Source organism: Simochromis diagramma, unplaced genomic scaffold (assembly GCF_900408965.1).
Source record: "Simochromis diagramma unplaced genomic scaffold, fSimDia1.1 OVJJ01000604.1, whole genome shotgun sequence".
Classification (NCBI taxonomy): Eukaryota; Metazoa; Chordata; class Actinopteri; order Cichliformes; family Cichlidae; genus Simochromis; species Simochromis diagramma.
The window spans coordinates 4,243,037-4,263,904 of NW_024387416.1; the positions used below are offsets into that span (position 1 = coordinate 4,243,037).

At 40.4% G+C, this 20,868-nt stretch overlaps 2 protein-coding genes across 2 annotated transcripts in view; both read right to left on the reverse strand.

Annotated features, from left to right (window-relative positions):
- Window positions 1-9,003, reverse strand: part of pcxb (pyruvate carboxylase b) — a 294,355-nt gene extending 285,352 nt beyond the window's left edge. Inside the window, exon 1 of the mRNA XM_040012478.1 lies at window positions 8,993-9,003. The gene's annotated coding sequence lies outside the window, so the exon portion shown is untranslated. The remainder of the gene's footprint in view (window positions 1-8,992) is intronic.
- On the reverse strand, window positions 3,545-13,380 carry LOC120721736 (transcriptional-regulating factor 1-like). Its single transcript, XM_040012243.1, has 12 exons — window positions 13,151-13,380; window positions 11,468-11,830; window positions 10,380-11,038; window positions 8,802-9,049; window positions 7,595-7,803; window positions 7,204-7,364; window positions 6,891-6,994; window positions 6,710-6,770; window positions 5,618-5,706; window positions 4,884-5,009; window positions 4,497-4,597; window positions 3,545-4,356 (listed from the first exon to the last, which is right to left on the reverse strand). The coding sequence occupies exons 1-12, from the start codon at window positions 13,378-13,380 to the stop codon at window positions 3,828-3,830; spliced, it is 2,880 nt and encodes a 959-aa protein (XP_039868177.1). The 3' UTR covers window positions 3,545-3,827.
- Between the last annotated feature and the right edge of the window lie 7,488 nt (window positions 13,381-20,868).

Consider the following 20,868-nt stretch of genomic DNA (forward strand, 5'->3'; position numbering starts at 1 on the left):
ACAACTCCACCAGAGTTATGGCGGGGCAAAGCAATGATTTCATTAAAGGACTGTAGAGAAGTAAATACTGAAGAATTCCTGCTCACAGATTATCCTTCATTTATTCCAGGTTTTGTTGGGCTCTCTATCTCCCCTCTCTGCCAGTCTCTTAATGTTTGTGATTAATATCATATCTCCTTTACAAGCAGAGCTCCACCTCTTAGATATTCCAAGTTGGGCAACCACAGCAAGCCAAAGTGTAACAGCACCAGCGCCGCTGTAGCTAGGCCACACTGGGCCAAGCCAAAGGAATGTTTATGGGGTCCTTTTCTGGGATAAAAGGGTCTTGATGAATTTTATTGCCATGTTGTGGACTTGTGAGCTTCCCTAAATGCCAGAGAACAGATGAAGGGTGTCAGTACTTACTATCCAAGTGATATTTTAGCCCGGGTGGACAGCTACTACACTTTGTGCTGCTAACTATTCAGAGTGATTAAAACAACCACAGATAAAGAAAGTAAAGATTAAAGTAAAACATGTTAAATGTTAGCTGAGGGTGCAGCTTACTGTTTCACTGCAGGACAGACAGGCCTGTGGTGCCAGAAGCTGATACAGTAAAATAGAAGGTTTTCTAATTACAAAGTGATGCTTGTGCCAGCTAATACATAATAGAGTCCCCTTTCCAACTGTGTCAGTGACAGAGTGCACATCCATGTTGTATCTTGTGATAAAACTTTATTATTTAAATCTTTCTTCTCAAATGCACTCACGAGTCCAAAGTGGTGATATATGCCAGTTTTTAAATTGTATTGATAGGCCAGGTAAAACCAGAGTCATGATAAACAATATGTTTTTTCCTCAATAGTTTCGTCATGTTTACTGTCTAAGGACAGCGCTAGCAAGCACTCTCTGCTTATGACCAAAATATTTAAAAAAAAAAAAAAAAAACAACAGCCTGTTCATTTTGGTGGAAAAATGCACCATCGACCAATCAAAAAATGATATGGCAACATGATATCTGATTGTTTAGGAAGAGGGGGAAGTTTTAGAAGTGACGGCGAGAGAGATAAAGACAGCAGAAAGAGGGAGAGCGAGTTTTGAGATGTGAGAGATTTGTGACGTTTAGCGTGCTTGGAGTGTGTAGTTAATGTGTTGTCTTGTGTAGTTAGTGTGTAGTGTTGTGGATAGTTTGCTTGTTGTGTGTCAGAACAATGAGGCGACTGCTGTCTCCAGGCAGAAACAGGAGTGATACACCTGCTGCTGTCAGACCTGCAGGTATCAGGCTGTGATGTTCTCCTTTATAGTGGACAGAAATTATTTCTTTGGAGTGGCACAAATAATTTGTGAGGCATCTTACTGAATGCAGAACAGCTGATTGTTCCCTAAATAGTTTGAATGGTTAGTTAAAAAAGGGTAAAAGGTAAATGGATGCAAATAACTTTGTTGTTTACAAAACTTGTGCATAGGATTTTAAAATTGACAATTTATATTTGCATTTAAAGTTATGAAATATGATTCATTAAACATGTTTGCGGTTATTACAGTAAAAAATATAACCTTTTCTACTCAGATTTTATGTTTTTTTGTTTGATTTTAGATCAACTGTGTTAATACAGTATGTCAAAATGAAAACATAACTGTAAATTCAGACACGTGAGGTTGTGCTGAAAAGAATGATACCAAACAAGGCAAATAAAGTTTTTAAAGGTGAAATGTGGAGGAAACATCAAAAGTAGTTAAAAATGGCCAATTACACCCTGGACCCCAGAGGGTTTAAACTTTTTTTTTTTTTTTAAAGTAACGTAATAGTTACTTTTCAAGTAATTAATTACTTTTAGAATCTTGTAACTCAGTTACCAACTCAGTTACTTTTTGAAGAAGTAACTAGTAACTATAATTAATTACTTTTTCAAAGTAACTTGCCCAATACTGTTGGTATTGTTGGCACCTTGATTGTCAACGAGACTGCGTATGATGAGAAACGTCGTGCAGTTTTAGTGCCGAGGCATTTCTATGCCTGTCACAACAGCAAAGTGACTGAACAAGCTGTTTTTTATTTACCGTTTCCATTGTGGCCTGGGAAAAATAGAAGCACGCCACATGAGAGAAAGCTGGAACGGTTGCGACGTGGTGGGGGCTGCTCGCTATGAATAGGTGAATGGATACTGCTCAGAAACTTGTTTATTCTCTCCTCAGTCCCACTTCTCTCTCCTCATTGGTCTGCTCCCCCTCTCCCCATTATCTGCAAGCCTGTGCACTCTCACTTTCTCTTACTCATTGAAAAAGGCCAACACTGTTGCTCCTGCTTCCCCTTCTCCTCGACATAAGAGTGAACGAAAGGCTCATTTTGTCTCCCCAGCTTAATATGAACCTGTTTCATGTTAGAAATACGATGATAATGCTTTGTCTCTGCAGGAGGATATGTGCAAAAGATACAGAAAGGAGAACCCTGCTTGCAGAAGCAGCTCACACTCTAAAAGTAGTTAGACGTCGTTATGCCAAAAGAAGGGCAGACAAAAACGTGCCAGAGATGTTGGACTTTTGTCAGGAGGAGGGAGCGTTTCACTTCAAAGGCCTTTGTTAACTATTATCAGGGGCAAAAACAGGGTCAAGCATGGAATGCTCCAATACGAATACATGAAAAACAAAACAAAGATATTCAGTATAACTGAGTACCTGCTCCCAAGTGTTTTAAACAAGTGCACCTAGAAGGACAGAATGATATATCCACGAACAAACAAACAGGGACCCTTTGTAAACACACTAATCGCTCTGTTGATGGTAATAGTTGTCACTAAGATAGCGGACCAAAGAAAACTCAGCACCCTGATAGAGCCTAAACCACCTGGTGGACCAAAGCTGACCCAGTCGCTTGAGAAATAAACACGAGGCCAGAGAAAAGAAATATGAAAATCTGCTTTTTCCGAGTTGTCTTTTTGTGCAGTTTTCAAAAAGACAGCCTTGGATGGAGGAGTTTTAATATCATCCTTAACCCTCGCACAGTTTCTCTTTTCCTGTAAGTTTCTATGAAAAACAACATGCACTCTCTCCCTCACAAACACACACTTATGCACACAGAGTCACTGTAGTTAACCATCAACGGGACAATTGTGTGCACTCAGACGGCTGTAAGAGAGAAGATGGTCTCTCAAGGTCAATATTAGCCCATTATGGTGTTATATCAAACCCTTTCAACGTGCTCTGTGTGTGTGTTTGTGTGTCTGTGGTTGTGTTCACTAACGTCTACCTTTGCAGTCCCTGCTTGAATTTTAAACCTTCAAATCTAAGGTATTTTTGAAATAAGGGGAGAGTCACTGTGGCTCAAGGACACGTGATGAATTACCTGACAATACTCTAAATAAATTATTTTCTGGTCTCGGTTTTGGATAATGTCAGAAAGAAAAATAACACTAATGTGGTCATCTCATGCACACAGCCTCACACACCTGCTGCCTGCCTTTTATGTGGAGCAGTCAATCAGAAGAAAGGTGGTCTCGAGAGAGGCGCAAAGGAGCTTAACAACTGATTGCATCAATATAAGACAAACCGTTGTAGAATAAAAGAATAAAAATTTACACCTAAAAAAAAGGTTTCATTTATTCCATTTAAACAAATACAGAATGATTAAAAAACAATCCTCAATTTAAACATTTATTCAAACATCAAATGCTTATCAAACAATTAAATATGTAACACCTTTAAGTACAGGATTTACAGCAAAAATGTATCTTTTGATAATGTTTCATAAAAGTACTTAAGTTTGAATAAAACACGAGTTTGAACTTAAACACAAAGTTTGAATACGTTTCAGACTTTAGTGGTGGTAATGCTTGTGGGATAGTTGACCACTACTGCCAGTTAGTTGTCTGTTTCCCCCCCACTGTCTCAGCTCCAACATCCTCCTTACCCCCTGTGTTGCAGTAGAAGGCACTTTGGTCTGGAGGATGTCCGAAGGAGCCCCATGACTGATGGAAGGGTAAGACAGTGGTGGGCTCGCTTTGATTTGAGTCTCTGCCATCAATACTGGCGATCCCATGAGAGTCTGGAGGAGCAATGCTGCTATAAGATACAACCGTGCTGGGATCTAGGACGTTGGCGTTGCTGGGAACGCCGGGGTTGTTATTGGTCACAGAATTGTGGACGCTGTCTACAATACTGTTGCTGCTCGTTCCGGCAAAATCAGAGGAGGTAAATGCTGGAGCCGGAGCTTGGGCTGGGAGCAGATTACTAGCTGGGGTGGGCATGAGGTTGGTGGGACGACTGAGGGCCAGACGCTGGGTGAGGAGCTGGTGCTGCAGCCGCCTGTCGGTCCAGTCCTCCTGAGGCTGGCGATGGATCTTCATGTGAGCGTTACGGGACTTGATTTTGTAGAACATTCTGGAGCAAACAAGGAGGGGAGGGAACGACGGAATTTAAAAGAATGCTTGACAATGAAAACCATCTGTTTGTTTGCCCTGATGCCAAACGCAGAAAAAAGTTTGTTGCAAGCTTCCTTTCTTATGACTGGTGCTACTTACTTGCCACACAACTTGCAGGGGAAGAAGCTAGCCAATGGGGTCACAGGAACAGCCCCCTCCAGAGCAAACTGTTTGTCCACTGGCTGACACATGGGCGTCACCTAAAGTAACAGGAGCACTTAAGAGTTAGCATTCTCTGACTTGTGAGCTCCATTCATGTGACGCATTTAATGTTAGACGACACGAATAGTCCAAATACCCTGTATCCTATTAGCTTCTAATCTATAATATCATGAGAACAGACAAACCACCACAGGAACTAACAACAGGGAGAAAGAAAGCTGGACATGGGGCATTCAAATGCAAAAGAAGTAAACAGAACATGTTGACAAAAGGGGGAAAAAATGCAATTTTAAGTTCCTCGTGGCTTCTTTTAATGTTTCTTACACTTTTCTGCTGATCCAGCTCTACATCTCGTCGCTCGTCCTCCTCCTTTTGTTTCTTCTGCTTGTCCTGCAGCTTTTTGCTCAGGTAGTAAAACTCGACACATTGACACACTGTCTTAGTCCTCACCTGAAACACACACACACATACCAATCTCGATTTATTGCCACATAACATATGTCTTACACCGTGACACAGGAATATAAAATCAGTCTATGCTTCTGCTGTAAATATGGCTAAAAAGGCCCTATGAACTGACATGTGTCAGGAAGCAAAAAATCACCTGACACATTCAGATATTTCGTCCAGACTTTTCGTGTGCAAACTGCTGCTCTTGTGAATCGAGTTGCAACATGTACTTGGCTCGCTGATGGCTCGGGCGGTGAAGCCACTGCCTTTTGTGTATGAACAGCAAGGTTAGTAATTTGATCCTTGAAGTGCCAAAAGGCCCTTTGGGGAAGACGATGCAGTCCAGTAATATGCATGGTGAGACACCAAAAACTGAACAGGTTTAGGCAAGAAGAAGAAGAAAATTGCATCTGAGGAACATACTGTTTCACCCTGAAGTAACCAGCAGAATACTTGTGGTGCTGATGTTCTGTTTTTCATTCTATGCGCTGATTTGACCCACAAATAGTTATTTTTATCTCAGTAAACTGCTGGCTGATTATGTGACCGTGATATTGGTGCCGTGTGTCATCGTGTTGCACAAACAACAACCATTTGTTGTGTTTTACCATTTTCTGTATGAGTGAAAAGTCTTTTCCATAAGTTCCGAGAGCGTCACTGAAGAGAGTCTTTTCAGTATCTGTCCAAAGATCACAGCCTACACACAACAAGAGAGTGAGAAGGGACAAAAGGTGCATGAGAAATCAAAGGAAACACTACAGGGTCACAGTAACATATTAAGCAATGCTACCACATGTAGTAACTTGACAGTGAAAGACAAATAGATGAACAATAAATCTGCAGTCTGTCTCTGTGAACAGTACTGCCTGCATTTAGAGTATTAAAGCTTTTTTTACAGGAACACATGGGTACTACCATGCAAAACAATGTCCATTCTGTACTTTACATGGTTCTTAGTGGATTTAAAAGCACCAGGCAAGGGGGAGGGGCTGTGGTATGTGATTGAGGTAGAGAGAAGTCTAAGCTGCTACAATGCCTTCATTGTACGCACAGTGAGAATTGTTCCGCCTTTGCTGTCTCACATTGCTTAGTGTTTCAGAGAAACACAAGAGGTAAATGCCTACGATCACAACATGTTTTAGCTAATTTTGCTTCACCGCTTTTTGCTGTTACCTTGTTATTTAGATAGTTAGTTAGAAAAACTGTATCCCATCTGAACACAGACCCATGTCCAGATCATGTGACTTCTTTTAATCTTCTGATATAGATGGCTATAGACACATTAACCCCTCCAATCAAACCCCTACAAGTAATACCACTATTGGACTTTGCTGTTGCAAAGACAATTTTTGTTTTCCTCAGAGGCAAGCATTCACCAACAAGAACCTTTTTTATATGCATAACAGCAAAACAATAATATTAATAATAATAATAGTAATAATCATCGTCATCATCACCAAGTAAAAAGTTGGGTTGGAGTAGTGGTGGACAGAATAAAAAGTCATGCAACATGACTTTATGGAGATCCAATTAAAATGTCCATAGTTTTATGCCAACATGATACTAACATATCATTTTCATAAAACAAAAAACTATTGTTTTTAATGTTACAAGTAGGTATGACTGTTTTCTGGGTAACTAGACACTGTCAATCCAAAGAGTCATCTAAGCAGGTGAGTTAAACTGAGGTCAAAGGTTACCAGAGTAGTGGTAGTCTCCTGCTGGTGACGGCTGTGAGAACAACAGCATCTCCAGTGTTGCCTGCATAGGAGGGAGTAGCGGAAGATGGAGAGAACAGAAAATGAGGGATGCAACATTGCCAAGAAAGAAAGAAAGAAAGAAAAAAGAAAAGGATAAAGAAAAAGAAGAAAGACTTCCTACCATTGTGTCTCCCTGGCAAGAGTGCAGACAGTGCAGAGCCAGCTCGGAGTTACTGCCTCCCCCTGGTAGGCAGCTGGAACTGCACATGGACAGCAGCTTCTCTACTGAGCACAGATAAACCCAGTAAATTTTAATCAGTTCAGTACCAGTTCATTTTAGAGACACTTTATTATTTTGCTCACTTATATCAACTTGTTTTGAGTTCAGCCCTGACATTTTAGCTTCCCTAAAATGTTGAAAGTCCTTGAATTCCACAAAATTTAAAAGTGCAGTCACTGTCCTGAGCTGGACTGTATTTTTGTGTGCTGCTTACCTTGACCTGGTAAGTCACCAGTTTCTTCTTTCTTGTCCAATGGTTTCCAGAGTAACTGTTCCTTAAGGGACTCTTCGTCTGGTGACCGCAGCGCTGACTGTTTGCCATCGGCTAAGCATGGAGGAAGATTAGCCTGGAAATCTGGACCCACATTGACAAATCTGGAAGCAGGGGAACAAACAGAGAAACAAACGGAGCGCAAATATGAAAACAGACATAAAAGACAACAATATAAACTTTAAAGTACCTAAATATATATCCGTTGATGTGTTAATGCTTTCTCATTAACAAAACATCTGTAGCTCTGATTCTCTATAACTATTATCCTAGCCAGCAGTACAGTAACAACTGTTGTATTGCTGCCACTAGTCTTCTGATATTTAGCACTTACCGAAACACGCTGCACTCCTCTTCGCCCTCTTCTTCACACGCTGTTCCTTCCTCTCTGTGATGGAGACCTGAAATGGAGGAGAAGAGCCCAGTTCCTCTGCGGGCAGGATTGAGGAGCGGATAAGGAGTGTAACAAATCCTCTTCAGTCCTCTGCAGGAGCGAAGCAGGCTGGGGAAAGGCTTTCCAGTGTAGACTGGCTTGTCTTGTTGCTTTGAGAACAAAAGGAAAAAAATGAGACTGATATCCTTGATGATCTAAGGCACGATAATCTAACATTTTGGGGCGAGACTTTAGAAACATCTGCACAGTGGTCTAAGTGTAAGAGCTGACGGGATCAGAGATACTTCTGTGCTACAAATACAGAGAAAAGGCCAACATCAAATTTATAACATGCATGCTGAATGATCACGTGTGTTCTCATGTACGCCGAGACAAATATGAAGGGTGCCCGAGCAACAGCCTACTCTAACTTAAAGCGAACAACAGGCCTATCACCATTTCCATGTCTGTCTCATTTACACAGTTTATCTACTCAACATGTCTAAAAATAAAAAGCTGTGGTTTTAGAAGCAGTAATGCAGTTGGAGCTAACGTAATTTCTTGACAAAGAAGCATTTAGGCATCCGCCCACTTTGACTGCGACGCCTCTCCAGCTGTAGCGAGTCTCGCCTGCCTCCTCGCTAACTGATCTCCTGAGTTTGGGCCATGGAAGAGTAACGGTGAGAAAATGTGTCAATTAAAACAGAGCAGCATGCCACGGCTTATATTTTTATTACATATGTTTTCTTTTAGTTTCACATCTTCAATGAGACATGAAGTTTGCGTCTGCACTACTTCTGTAGTGGATAGGTAATTTTGTGCCTCTCTAACATAGAGAACAATAACAAGGCTCAAAATTGATCTTGTAAAATCTTGCATGCAAAGATGTTCTCAAGTATAATTTAGCAACATATATAAAATTATATATTCTAATGTAGGTTATCCATCATCTGAGGTTTTATCTTTTATGCAATCATACAACCTGAGAACCTGATTAGTCTTAATGCAGACCAACGCTGGACCTCACAGTCCTGGATATGTGAAGACAAAGCTGATATTGCTTTTGTTGTCTGAAACCCAGCAAACTGAACGAAACAATTTCCCTGAGTATCAATGCATAAGTTTAAAACGTCTCTAATTATTTCACGTACTGGTAAGTGTGCTATACCTGCAGATTTGACTGGTTTAGACTGGCGGGTCCATTCCTTACTTTCTGGGTGAGAACATGAGGAGACGTCTTTTCTGATGTCTCGTGATGTTCCCCAGACGGATGATGGGGATGAGAGGGAAGATGGAAAGGGGAATTGGGGGATGGACCACTGGAGGAGCATAGGGCTCTGGATTGGTGAAGGGATAAACGATGGGAAGAGGGCGTAAGCAGGGTTGATTCAGGAGACTGAAGAATGTCGCGTGCGGCTAGAAAAACATAATCGGGAGGAAGAAATTAGTAAAGGGAGTGCAGTGAGTGTGCACGCAAATAATGAGGCTGCCAGGGCTTTATTATTTACTGATTTGTCTGACTGTGTAATTCCAAGGCAAGCAGACACACAAACAAAATCATCAAAAAGTCATTAATATCTGTGCACCAACAAAAGCGAGAAAAAAGCGAGAAAGTCACACTAAAGTCTCTCTGTTACGCAGAAAAACAACGATCGAGTTTCAAGAAAAACCCGCATTTTCGCTCTGCTCATTTTTGACGAGCATGTTTTCAAATGTATGTATGAAATGCATCTATTACGAATGGTTCTGGTTGTGAAAATGTGAAAAGTGAAACCCTGATTTGCATAAGGGAAATGGGAAACTTAACACGCACACCTACAAAAACCCACATGTCCCGTAAATTTACATGTGGGCATTAACCTGTGGTTTTTGATAAGTGGGGAAAATAAAGGTAATTAAAGGGGACACAACATGGGAAGAAGGTAAAAAAAAAACAAAATCGCTGTTTACTTAGACTCAGGCAATTTTTCTTTGTGTTTCTAAAAATACACCACCTTCCACAACACAAGTCTGAACATAATATGAAGCCAGATTAAAAGTTGGTCTTTGTTTGTTCATTTCATTGTCATATTAGACTCAAACGTATTGACTAAGGGGATTTTGTTTATCATTTATCGATTAGTAAATCAGTACTACAGTAATACTGTCAGCAGCCTGCCAGTTCTTGGGAAAAGGATGCTTTATAAAACAGGCTGTGAATGTGTACAGTTTATTTTAAATAGAAACCTTACAGACTTGAATACAAGTGGAAAATTAATTTAAAGTAAATTCTCCTAAAAATTCAGTCAGTTCTACTGAAAAATGTAATTTAAAAAAGCTTCTTTTAAATATATGTGCTGTAAAATTTCATATTAGTTTAAAACTAGTATTTAAAGTCAAAGCTAAGAGTAGTTTTTTTCCTAAAACTGTATGTTTATATATGCAAATTAGACACTATCTTATTTAATATGCATTAATTTGCATAAATATCCAAAAGCACAAATGTTAAAAAATGAATAACTAAATGTGTATTTGATATTTTATTTTAGTCTGAAAGTTAAAGAAGTGAAATAAAACAAAATCTTAAAAATTGACCTCTACAGGGGAAAAAACCTGATTCTTTTTTCTCAAACAGTCAAATAAACTATAATAAAAATCCCCCTCTTACCCTGCGGGCGGTCTTTATCCTTCAAGCTTGAAATATATTCTTCTGGATTCTTACTTCATTATTTCATTAAAAAAAAAAAAAAAAAAAGCTATACGATACCTGTCATGTTGCCATAGTCGTCACCATGGGAGGCTCTTACGTTGCATTCAATGTTGCCGGGGTCACCAGATGACTGTGGAAAGCTGTGCGACAGCAGTGGAAGCTTCCATATCATCCCAGAAGAGTGGACAGAAGGTGCGGATGAGATGCGGGAGGCAAAAAACTGGAGCATACCAAGTGATTCTCCCTGAGAGACTGAATGTCCGGTGCCCCCGTATCCACTGGGCGAGTCCATTTTGGAGGGCGAGTGGGGTGGAGGAGGTAAAGGTGTGGGAGGAGGGCTAAGAACAGAAGGCATGAAGTGAGAGGATGTGGGAGGAGAGGGGAAAGATGGAAGAGAGGAGGGGTGAGCAGGGGAAGAAGAAGAAGAGGAAGAGGGAGGCAGATAGGAGTCTGAGTCAAAAGCACAGCTTTGCCTTGACTTGACCAGTCCTGGGGTTTCGCCTCTCCCTACTCCAAATTCCCAGATTTGTCCAGAGGGATCTCCACCGGGTATCACAGGAAATCTTCTCTTTCGCTGGGAGAGAAAGGCCTCAGAGAAGGAATCCAGTTTCTGAGTGTATGTCCTGCTGTTGATGCCGATAAGCGATCTCTGCGGGAGGGCCCCTGAGGCCAGCGCGTGGTTGACCGCTGATGCTCTCCACCTCGCCTCTCCCTGACTTGAGGGAGAGACATTAAGCCAATGTCCCTCAGCCTCTGCTGGCTGAAACTGAACCTCACCTGAGCCACAATTGGGCCCATAATTGTCGTCTCTCCCTAAATAATTATCACTTGTTCTTGCGTCCATCATACAATAATCTACGCTGCTGTCATTAAAGCTGACTGTACCAGTTCTGTTGCAAGACGGAGTTTGTTTAGGAAAGTGGCTAACGTTACCCTCCCTGTTGTAAACCACAGTGTCACTTTTAGGCTCACTCTTTACGTGAGCATAATTATTATAGGGTGCTCTGACTCTACGCCTCGCCCCTTCCTCACTCGGACAGTTTATCGTGTAAAAAACATCATTTGTGTTACTGTAACAATCACCTTTCCCATCTGTGGTGCTTTCACAACTATCCTTATCCTCCCAAGCTTCCTTTTTGCCATACCAAGAGTCGTCAAAATGGCTGCCTAAGGCACCGTCTCCATCAAGGTGGCCAAAACTAGCATCTCCATCCAAACTGCTGGCACTCGTGCTTAGGAACACTCTGTCCCCCCCAGTACTCGTCTTCCTCGTCACAGAGGAGGCGTTTGATGTCAGGAACGAAGCAGTGGATTCTTCCCCTCTACACTCGTACTGCTCCAGAGGATCCTGGCCAGGCTGAGATGACAGATATCCCGCTTCAGAGCCTTGGCAGTTGGCAAAGGTGAGAGAAAACGATGGACGATGGCGGTGGTGGTTGAGGTTGGAGAAAGACTGGGTGGACGATGAACGATCCTCCATAATGGGCCTCTGGATTTTGCTAGAGTGCCTGAAGGTAACAAAAACAGAGCTTAAGTATGAAAACATAAATTTGATAAACAAGTATCCAATTAGCCGTCTGTGCAAAGTAGATGACTTGTGTGGTGATAACTAACCTATAGGAAAGATCAGTTGTGCCATGTATTGTTATGCTTTCTATCTTTGCCGACATCAAAATCTGAGCTAGCTAAAAACCACATGTGTTCTTGTTACAATCAAAACAACCAAGCAAGCAGCACTAACATAGCAGGGTCATTCAAACAGGCCTACAGACTCACACATGCATCAACTTAGTAACCACAGCATCAAGCTAGCAACATGTTATTTAACTTTATTTTTAAATGGCCTGATGATTTCTTACTCTACTGTTTCTAAAACAAAGCATCATGAATCAGCCAACGGTAGTCTCACGCCGTGACACAAACTGCTGCAGTTCTTAACTATTAGAGACGTCTTTTAAATGTCCATTTTCATTTTTCTAATCATTCACGTTCCTGTTGAGCATTTACACCTACACAGTTTTGCACCTTTTTTAATCAGATCATCAATGAGATAGTAAATGTCCGCAACATAGTCTAAAGAAAAATGCGCGAACGCTGCACGAAAACCAGAGAAGTGACTGAAGAGAAAGGCATTTTCCTACCAGTCGGTGCTCTGTTGAAAAGAAAAATTAATACGCTCCTTCAGTTTCATGACAGTCACTTTTCTTTCTGATACTGTGATTGACATTATACTGTTCAAGTACAGATATTTACATTGCATTAAATCTTTAAGTCTTCATTGGTTTTTCTTCTTTCTTTCTTGAAACCACACTCTGCTCTAAATAGGACACTGAGTGAGTCAGACAGAGAAAGAACCAAGTAAGATGAGATGAAGCGACAAATACACTGTATACGTATTGAGGTTTTTTTTCTTTTCTTTTTTTTTTTACCAGTCTTTGGCGCTTAATTTCCTTTTCACAGAAGTTTGTCTTCTGTTGTTCATTTTTTCGGATTCTTATTGTTCTTCTTACTGCTGTCATCATTCGTCCTGCCTCTCCACCGTCTCGACTGCTCGTCTAATTATTTCCCCTTTCAGATTTTCGACCTCTCACACAGTCCTTCCTACTACCTCTCTCTCTCTCTCCCCTTACTGTGCATCCTTTGACAGTACACACATACATTAACGCACGCACGCACACACTGTCTGTCACACTTGAAGCAAAATGGACAGCTCTTATAGTCTGTCTTTTTCACAGCGATACACTCATTTACCGACTTACTTACTCACTGAAAACAGATGTACACACACGCACTCGCGCACACACTCTGCCTTTCACACTCACACACACTTGCAGGTGTCAAAGAGGACCAGCGGGGTAGTGATGTTGCCTCGCTGCCTTTTCGTCGTCGTGGTAACCACATCCTGAGGAAACAAACGCTGACGGATCTCCCTCCTTTCAGCTATCTTTATCTCTCTGCCCCCCTCCTCCATCTCTCTGTGTCTCTTTCCGCCTCTTCGCCTGGCCTTATCTCTTTGTTTCTCTTTTCTCACTGAGCGCCCAACTTTGTTGTCTCTCATGCCGTCTTTCTTCTTTCGCCACCTTTTTTTAAATCTCTGCCTCTTCTTTTCTTTCTATCCCTTCATTTGTTGTCAGCTTTTTAGTTTATGCTGGGGGTTTTTTGAGGGGGGAGGTGTGTTCAAAAGCAGTTCATCACAGACTCTGGAGTAATAACAGTTTTTAATGTTATATACATATAGCTATAGGTTTGCTACATGGGCTGCATTTCTACGGCTCAGTAACCAACTCTGACCATGTAACAAGTGCTAAAAGTACTTGTGTGTTTCTTTCCGGTACACATGGTGTGGTTCAGTATATATGGATGTACATGCATTGTCTAGCTACAGCACACTTTATGTGTGTGTGTGTGTGCGTGTGATATAGAAGGAGTGCGTGTGCAGAGGCGGTAGCATACATGTTTACCAGATCAAGATTCTCCGGCTGAGTCAGCTGACAGGAAGTGAGAAAGAATGAAACAGGAAGGAAGACGGCGACAAACGATGAGGTTCAGGGAACCCTCTAAACACTGCAGCCCCACCCACTTACCCACCCACTCACCAGCCACACACACACACACACACACACACATAGTATGCACCTTTAACTGCTAATCTGTCATTTTCTGCCTTTGTTATGTCATGTAGTCACCTTAAAACACCAACTCACGACCTCAGACACAACCACCGACAGGTCCACAATTCTGTGAGCTGCAACGTTTGCCACAAAGACGCACACACACAGGGTCATATTAACACACGAGACCATGAGGGACTCGAGTCCTTAAATATATTACAGTTAATTTAAAATGAGCCTTCTGCGTCACCGCCAAGGATCTAAATATACTATGTGGTTAACTGACTGGCAGTGCTAAGGTATAAAATACTTTGTGGTTGGTATAAAAACATAAGGGTTGGAAGTATGAGCAGTTAAAAACAACAAGACAAAAAAGTAGTGAACTAATATATATTTACACATGTAGTATAAGTATATAAGATCTGTACAGTGTATACAGTCAGCAGTCACATGTATATACAATTATATACAGCTCATAAAACTGGAACCAGCTGTACACATATAACCTGTGCCAATGTGCTCTCTTACTTTAAATATCCAGTAACGGAGGTCAACAGCTGGAAGCTGCACAGCATGAGGGTGTAAAAATCGGTATTTGTCCTATTATTTTACTTGAAGACTTTTTTTAAAATCAAAGACATAAACATAAACATTAAACTCATGCATATTTTTCAGGTGCATGAGTTTCTTTCTACATATTAAATCAACAAAAACGAAGTTGAACAAACTGAGCATTATCAAAGTATCCTAGACAGTTAAATTGGGATGCCTGTTTGATTAATAGCCACACTAGCCGGGGACATTTACTGTCCAACTGCTCACATTTGGAAATATTTCAAGTCCAGTCCTTAGAGAGGTGGGTGACTTTGTAATAAATGAAGAATTGTTATAAGTACTGCATGATCCAATAATCCAGCAACAATCATAATCAGTATCTGAGTGTGTAGGTGGTCATGTTAATGCTGAGGTCACTTGTACAGTGAGATTACACACTGGAAACCTCAGTATTAACATGCATAATAGATAATGCAGTAACTACTCAACTGTCTGACAGATCAACCTCAACATTAGCATATATGTTAAATACCCATATTTTATTTCTATAAATTACAAGGTGTTCTTTCAAGGCTTCGTGGTGGCCAGAGTGAAACATTTCATCAGATTTTAAACACTCGATTTTAAATACGACACACGCTGTCTGTTCTCTAACAGTGCTGAGAGATTGCTGTCCCTATTTTTTTTTTAATCTTTTATCTTTTTTAATGTTTGTCTTTGACGCCTTTCAAATACCAAAAGACCAAATGCAGTACAGTGAACTGGTAAGTGGCACGGAGCGTCTTCTCCTCCAGAGTTTACTTGTAAAGATGAACTTGAATCACCACAGTGGGTTTCTCAGGCTCTTTATCTCTAACCTAACATTACTACTTTGATGATCATGCCAACATAAAATTATAGTTGTATGGAATCATGTATTTCAATATTAAAAAGGGCAGTAAACTAAAAGCTTTATTATTACTGTTATTATTACAATTTAAAATTGTTCTTCACCTCACTAACGTATTACGTTCAGGGCTTAGAAACCTCAACTGCTCTAAAGACCCTTTAATTACAGAGATTTCTTATGTTGTGTCTGAATCTGATGCAAACGAGTGTTTGCATAAATAAATTCACCTTGAGAAAACAGCCGGATTTTAAAAAAAAAGTGTGAATGAAAGAATGTGAAAGGATAAAAGGGGAGTGCGGAGGAGGATGTGCGGGGGAGGATGTACGGGGGAGACGTTTCTCTAGTTTTCTCTTGAATTCACCCTGAAAACCTGCGGGAGCAGAGGAGGGGGAAAGAGTCGAGCACTTCTGGACTTTTTTTTTTCTCGTGTTTTCTCTCCGAGTCGTATCTCTGTCTGTCTTCCGTCACTTATAAAAAAAAAAAAAGAGCGATGACTAGCGGGAAGAGAGGAACGTAATGGATTAGAGAACTTGAAACAAACACGAAGCAGACAATTTCACTAAAAAAAAAATGCCGTTTGAACAGCGCCTCTCACTAACCTTGTCGATCTTCTGTGCTACTACGACAAAATCTAACATCGCCTAAAAAGTCATACAGTGTATATAATGAAACTGCTACCAAACTGCTCAGCATACAACTAGCAGGTGAGACAGATTGTTTTTCAAAACAGGAACGCGTTCCTTTATTAAAGTATATAATAAGATGCGCAGAGAGCGTCTCGGAATAACCAGAAGATATTTTCTCTACAGAAAGTGTAAGTCGAGAGCTTCCCTTTCATTAACAATTTAGAAACACACCGCATCTACAACAATGTCAAACCTACATTAGACTCTTATAACAAAAAGCTGACGTGTTGACACAAAGTTGTTATTTTTAAAGTATTAGTTGCACACTTAAGAACCAGCGCAGTGACGCTCTAGCTTTGGGGTCCTAACCATTGATTTATATGTGCAACTATGTTTATTCTCACAATACGAATGCAGAAACACCAGACGTCTACAGCTTTGGTTGAAATGTAAAGCGAGTGGAAGGAAAGTTCTAAAACCACTACACTGAAAACTGATGTATTTCATGCAAAAACCTCTAAGGCTGGAAATATGGCATATTTTCCTCTTCGTGTGTTAGTCATTCCCCAAACTAGGGGAAAAAAAGAAGCTTATTACTTAAAAACAAGATCACAGGGCAGAAGAGAAAATGTTCAGAGACCCCGCTGCGTGCAAATGTACTCGAGGTGCTACAGACCTCTTTCATGTAAAATTTGTGATTCTTCGTCTTCTTCACAAGTTAACGACTTAAAAGAAAGCGCAAAAGGTTTTAGCCTGGTATAAAAGTGACAAGTTATTTTCATTTAAAAACGTTTAAATGAAAATATTTTTTATAAATGGAGAGCTATAATAAACTAACACTGCCTAAAACTGTTGAGAAATCTCCCATTATTTTGTTTCGGCCTTTCAGAAGCTGCAGAAGTCATGAAACCTGTTTGAATATGATGAAAGATTTTTCAAAACGTTGAGTTTTCTGCTGCATGATGTTTTATGTACATAGGTGCAGGCAGACGACAACGTTACGGTCACGCTCGCTGAAGGCCGAGCTGGTGAATAGATATTTAAATGTGGAGCTTTAATATGATCCAAATAATATAATCATTTAAAGTCTTATCCCCACGCATGGATATTGGATAAAATCTCCAATAAGAAGCCATTTAGTAACACAAGCTGCAACTTCTGTTAACACCTTGGCTTTCTGGGCCAGTAATCAGTGGTATTTACTACTTTTGCTACACAAGTCCTCAGTATTCTCGAGTTGAACTACATCCAGCTTCAGCAAGGAGCTCAGCTGCATACCTGTAAAGTTTAGTAACTTCATTTTGCACTGCTGTGACACTATATCGTTGACAAAATATCAATATCAAGATGCACAGACACCTGCGAAAGTACTCACAAGCGGCTTTGTGGTAGTTCCTGTTACAGACGATGTCTCCGGGACTACATGACACACACACACACGAGTCACCGGGTAAAAAAATGAGACCAGCTACACTATCATAGCTAGTAACAATCATGACTCAAACCTATTTAGCACACAGCTGCAAAGCTCTCCGTTTTAAATTACATCCATTTGCATGAAGGTCACAGGGGTCAACTGATGCTGTAGCAGAAGAATCGACGTAATGCAGAACATACAAGAATTTATCCCCTTAACTTCTAACTTAAGTAGTGAAAGCAAACGGTTTCACAGTCGCAGACAGTGTTTCTTGACAGGCTTGGATTAACTGTGGATTGCATGTCTCATCATGGCCATCTTACATCATCAAATAACCTGCTTACCTATCATAGTCAATCAAAATAATAAAGTCTGAATACAGTTGTGCAAGGAAGCGACCTGTTTCACAAGCCTTGTTATTCCTGCTAAGTACATGGCATTTAAAATCAAATACTTAAAGTGAAATAAGGAATCTTTAGTTTTGTTCTTGGATATTCGAGTCTCACACTGCTGGTTTCACAAGCCTAACCGTGACAACTCCACAGCTGTGTGGGAAATTTCATTAAAAGTCAAAGATCTTTGATCGATGAAGCCTCTACAGCTCCATCAAGATTTGGGTCAGAGAGATCGACGCGTCATCTGCCAATGGATGCTCCGTAGGTAAGTATTCAATTTCTAACCTCTCTTAATGTTGTCGCCCTTTAACATGAACTTGTCAGCCGGTTTGTAAGCTTTCAGGTGCAGTAGAGACCGATTTGTTACAGCTATAGGTAGGCAGGCCAAAAAGCATAAATTCAAATGTGGACCAAATCAAAATTTGCAATAGGCCAGATCTAGACCGGAAGCCATAGTCTTCACATATGCACATTTAAAAAAATGTGTTTTTTTTATTTAATTTTTTTATTTTTATATGTACAGCTTTACAAATGTACTGTCAATTTTATAAAAGCTGGAATCTGTGGATAGTCGATTCTCGGGAAAATCTGGAAAACCAGTAACGCTGAAGTCGCACAACAACCGCTGAAAATGTGAAGGTCAAGTAGGGACGCTGTCCAAATTATTATTATTTTTTTCTTCTTTCTTCTCAAATGTAGCCCCCAGCCGAACATTGCTGTTGACCGTGCGGACTGCAGGACACGGGACCACCCATCAACAGCTGTAAATTCACCAGAGCTATTCTCAAATCGGAGCCATTAGATACCGCACGGGTTTTGCAGCTGAATGTCCGATCGTTCAACGCAGGCGGAACATTTTGCAATTCTCTAGAAAAGTTTGTGTGTGAAAACGGCTTCAGTTTCCTAATCGCAGGTAATAGCGAGAGCTGAAACACTACACCAAAAAGAAAGACAAAACTGACACTTTTACATCGGCTAACCGAACTCGTACATTACCAGTGACTCAACATTAATCTTACTGAACCCCCACAAACAAAATTGCAACTTTACCAAATCTGATGCGACTGAAATATATACCTCGGAGAAATGGGTGTAGGTTGCATTTTAATATCCAGTATAGCCCAGTTCCTATAACCTACCCTTCAGGATAGGGCGGAAAGCTGTCACAGAGCTCTGAAGATATCAAACTCATAATGGGCTTTGATTTGCAGTTCTAGAAATGCTTAATAAAATGTCCTTAATTTACCCGTGCTAAATATACTATTATCATTAAGATAACCTAGTATAACTAAGCTTTCATTAAAGAAAGTGGTACTATGTAACAATATTAAAAGATTTTTTTTTTTAAACAATCACAATAAAACAAATTACACTGACATTATCATCAGTTTTCTATATAATATTTTACACTATAACCTAGTGGACAAAGAATTTTAAAACTTTTCTGTGACACAGTTAAGAGGAAACAAATTACAGCTCATAAGGATTTTTAAAAGGTGTTAAGAGTATCATGTCATCCACTACTTAAAAAGGTGCCCTTATGTACTAAAGGATATGAGTGCAACCACACAGTACCTCCGATGAGAAGAACTGTAGATGATTATCAGCTAGGCCACTGGAAACTGGTCACAAGGAGTGGTTAGGCAGTAACTGGTGCATTCATATTAGATAGCATCAACTATGAGAGAGTAAAAGCACCTTGTGCTTGCATCTACCTATGTTCTCTCTGCTGCTAATTGTATTGATGTGTTTCTTTGTTCTTAAATGATGAATTTATTTGCTTGTTATCCTCATTGTGCACCTCTTTAGCATTCATAACACCTGTTTTACGCTACACAGTGACTTTGATGTCTGTATGAATACAATAACACCCAAGAAACAGCAGCAGAGCAAAAAACACAGCTCTAAATGAGAGAGAAATATTTGGGCGCCCAGAATCTTTCACGTCTTATTCTTTTGTTTTTTTACGAAATTAATGCAAAAAATTTAGAATTTTTCGCGACAAATTGTAAGAAAATACTCAAGGTGAAAACAAGTCTCTCCAAATGGGCCACATTCACATTATTTTCTAGTATACAACAAAATAATGAATTGTAGTATTCGCCACCTTTATCGTAATTCCTGCAGCAGGTTTGCAGCTAAAGAAGAATGAATCTGGTAGCTGGACTGATACAAACGTATCGTGTTTTCACCCATATAAATTCACATATCACATTAATCTGTGCCTTTAAGCGCTTTTTAACTATGAGCACTCGCAATCGCAGTTTAGGGTTCTATATCTTGCAAATTTCAGGGTTTGAACTGGAGAAGTCAGCGATTGACCCACAAAGCTTCTGATCAGCAGATGATCCAAGCCCACCCTGAGTCACAGCAATTTACAAATACGTTACTTTGAACAAAGGACCAATCAGGATATGGAAATGTGAAAATGGGTGATGATTATCAGACTCCGTAAAATCAACTCTTAGGGCGAAGTGTAAATCTTCCGTAGGCCAAGTTATCCTGCGAGGCAGACTGTAAGAGAGGCCACCGCAACAACTGAGAGGGAGATACAGGTTTCCATGGTTGAGAAGGGAGACACTGTACTTACAAAAACTGCCTTCCGGATGCTTCACCTGCCACAGCTTTATGGCAAAGTGAAAACCGCTGTCGAAAAAAACATCACATGGCAGGTAAGAACACGTGTGGGAAATAAAGTGAAAGAAAATTCAGTCACTGAACCAAATTTGGGCTTTTTGGTTGTTCGACTAAAATCTACGGCAGACGCACTAAAAACACGCAACACGCTCCTACCCGGAGTTGTGCAGCAGCAGCGTGGTGCTTCAGGAAGGTGACTCTGCAGCAAGTATTGGAAAGCGTTTGATACTTGAAGGGGAAATCGACAAAGCAAAAAAACCCTACGCTCCCTGATTTAAAAAGTCAGTGTCAAGAGTAAGTGGAGGGCAGAGGCCAAGACTGAGCATATCTAAAATGTGCTGCAAGATTGAATGTCAGTGTTCACTCACAGGCCCGACATGAGCTCTTTTTGCAAAGCCGACTGGGGTAAGAATGCA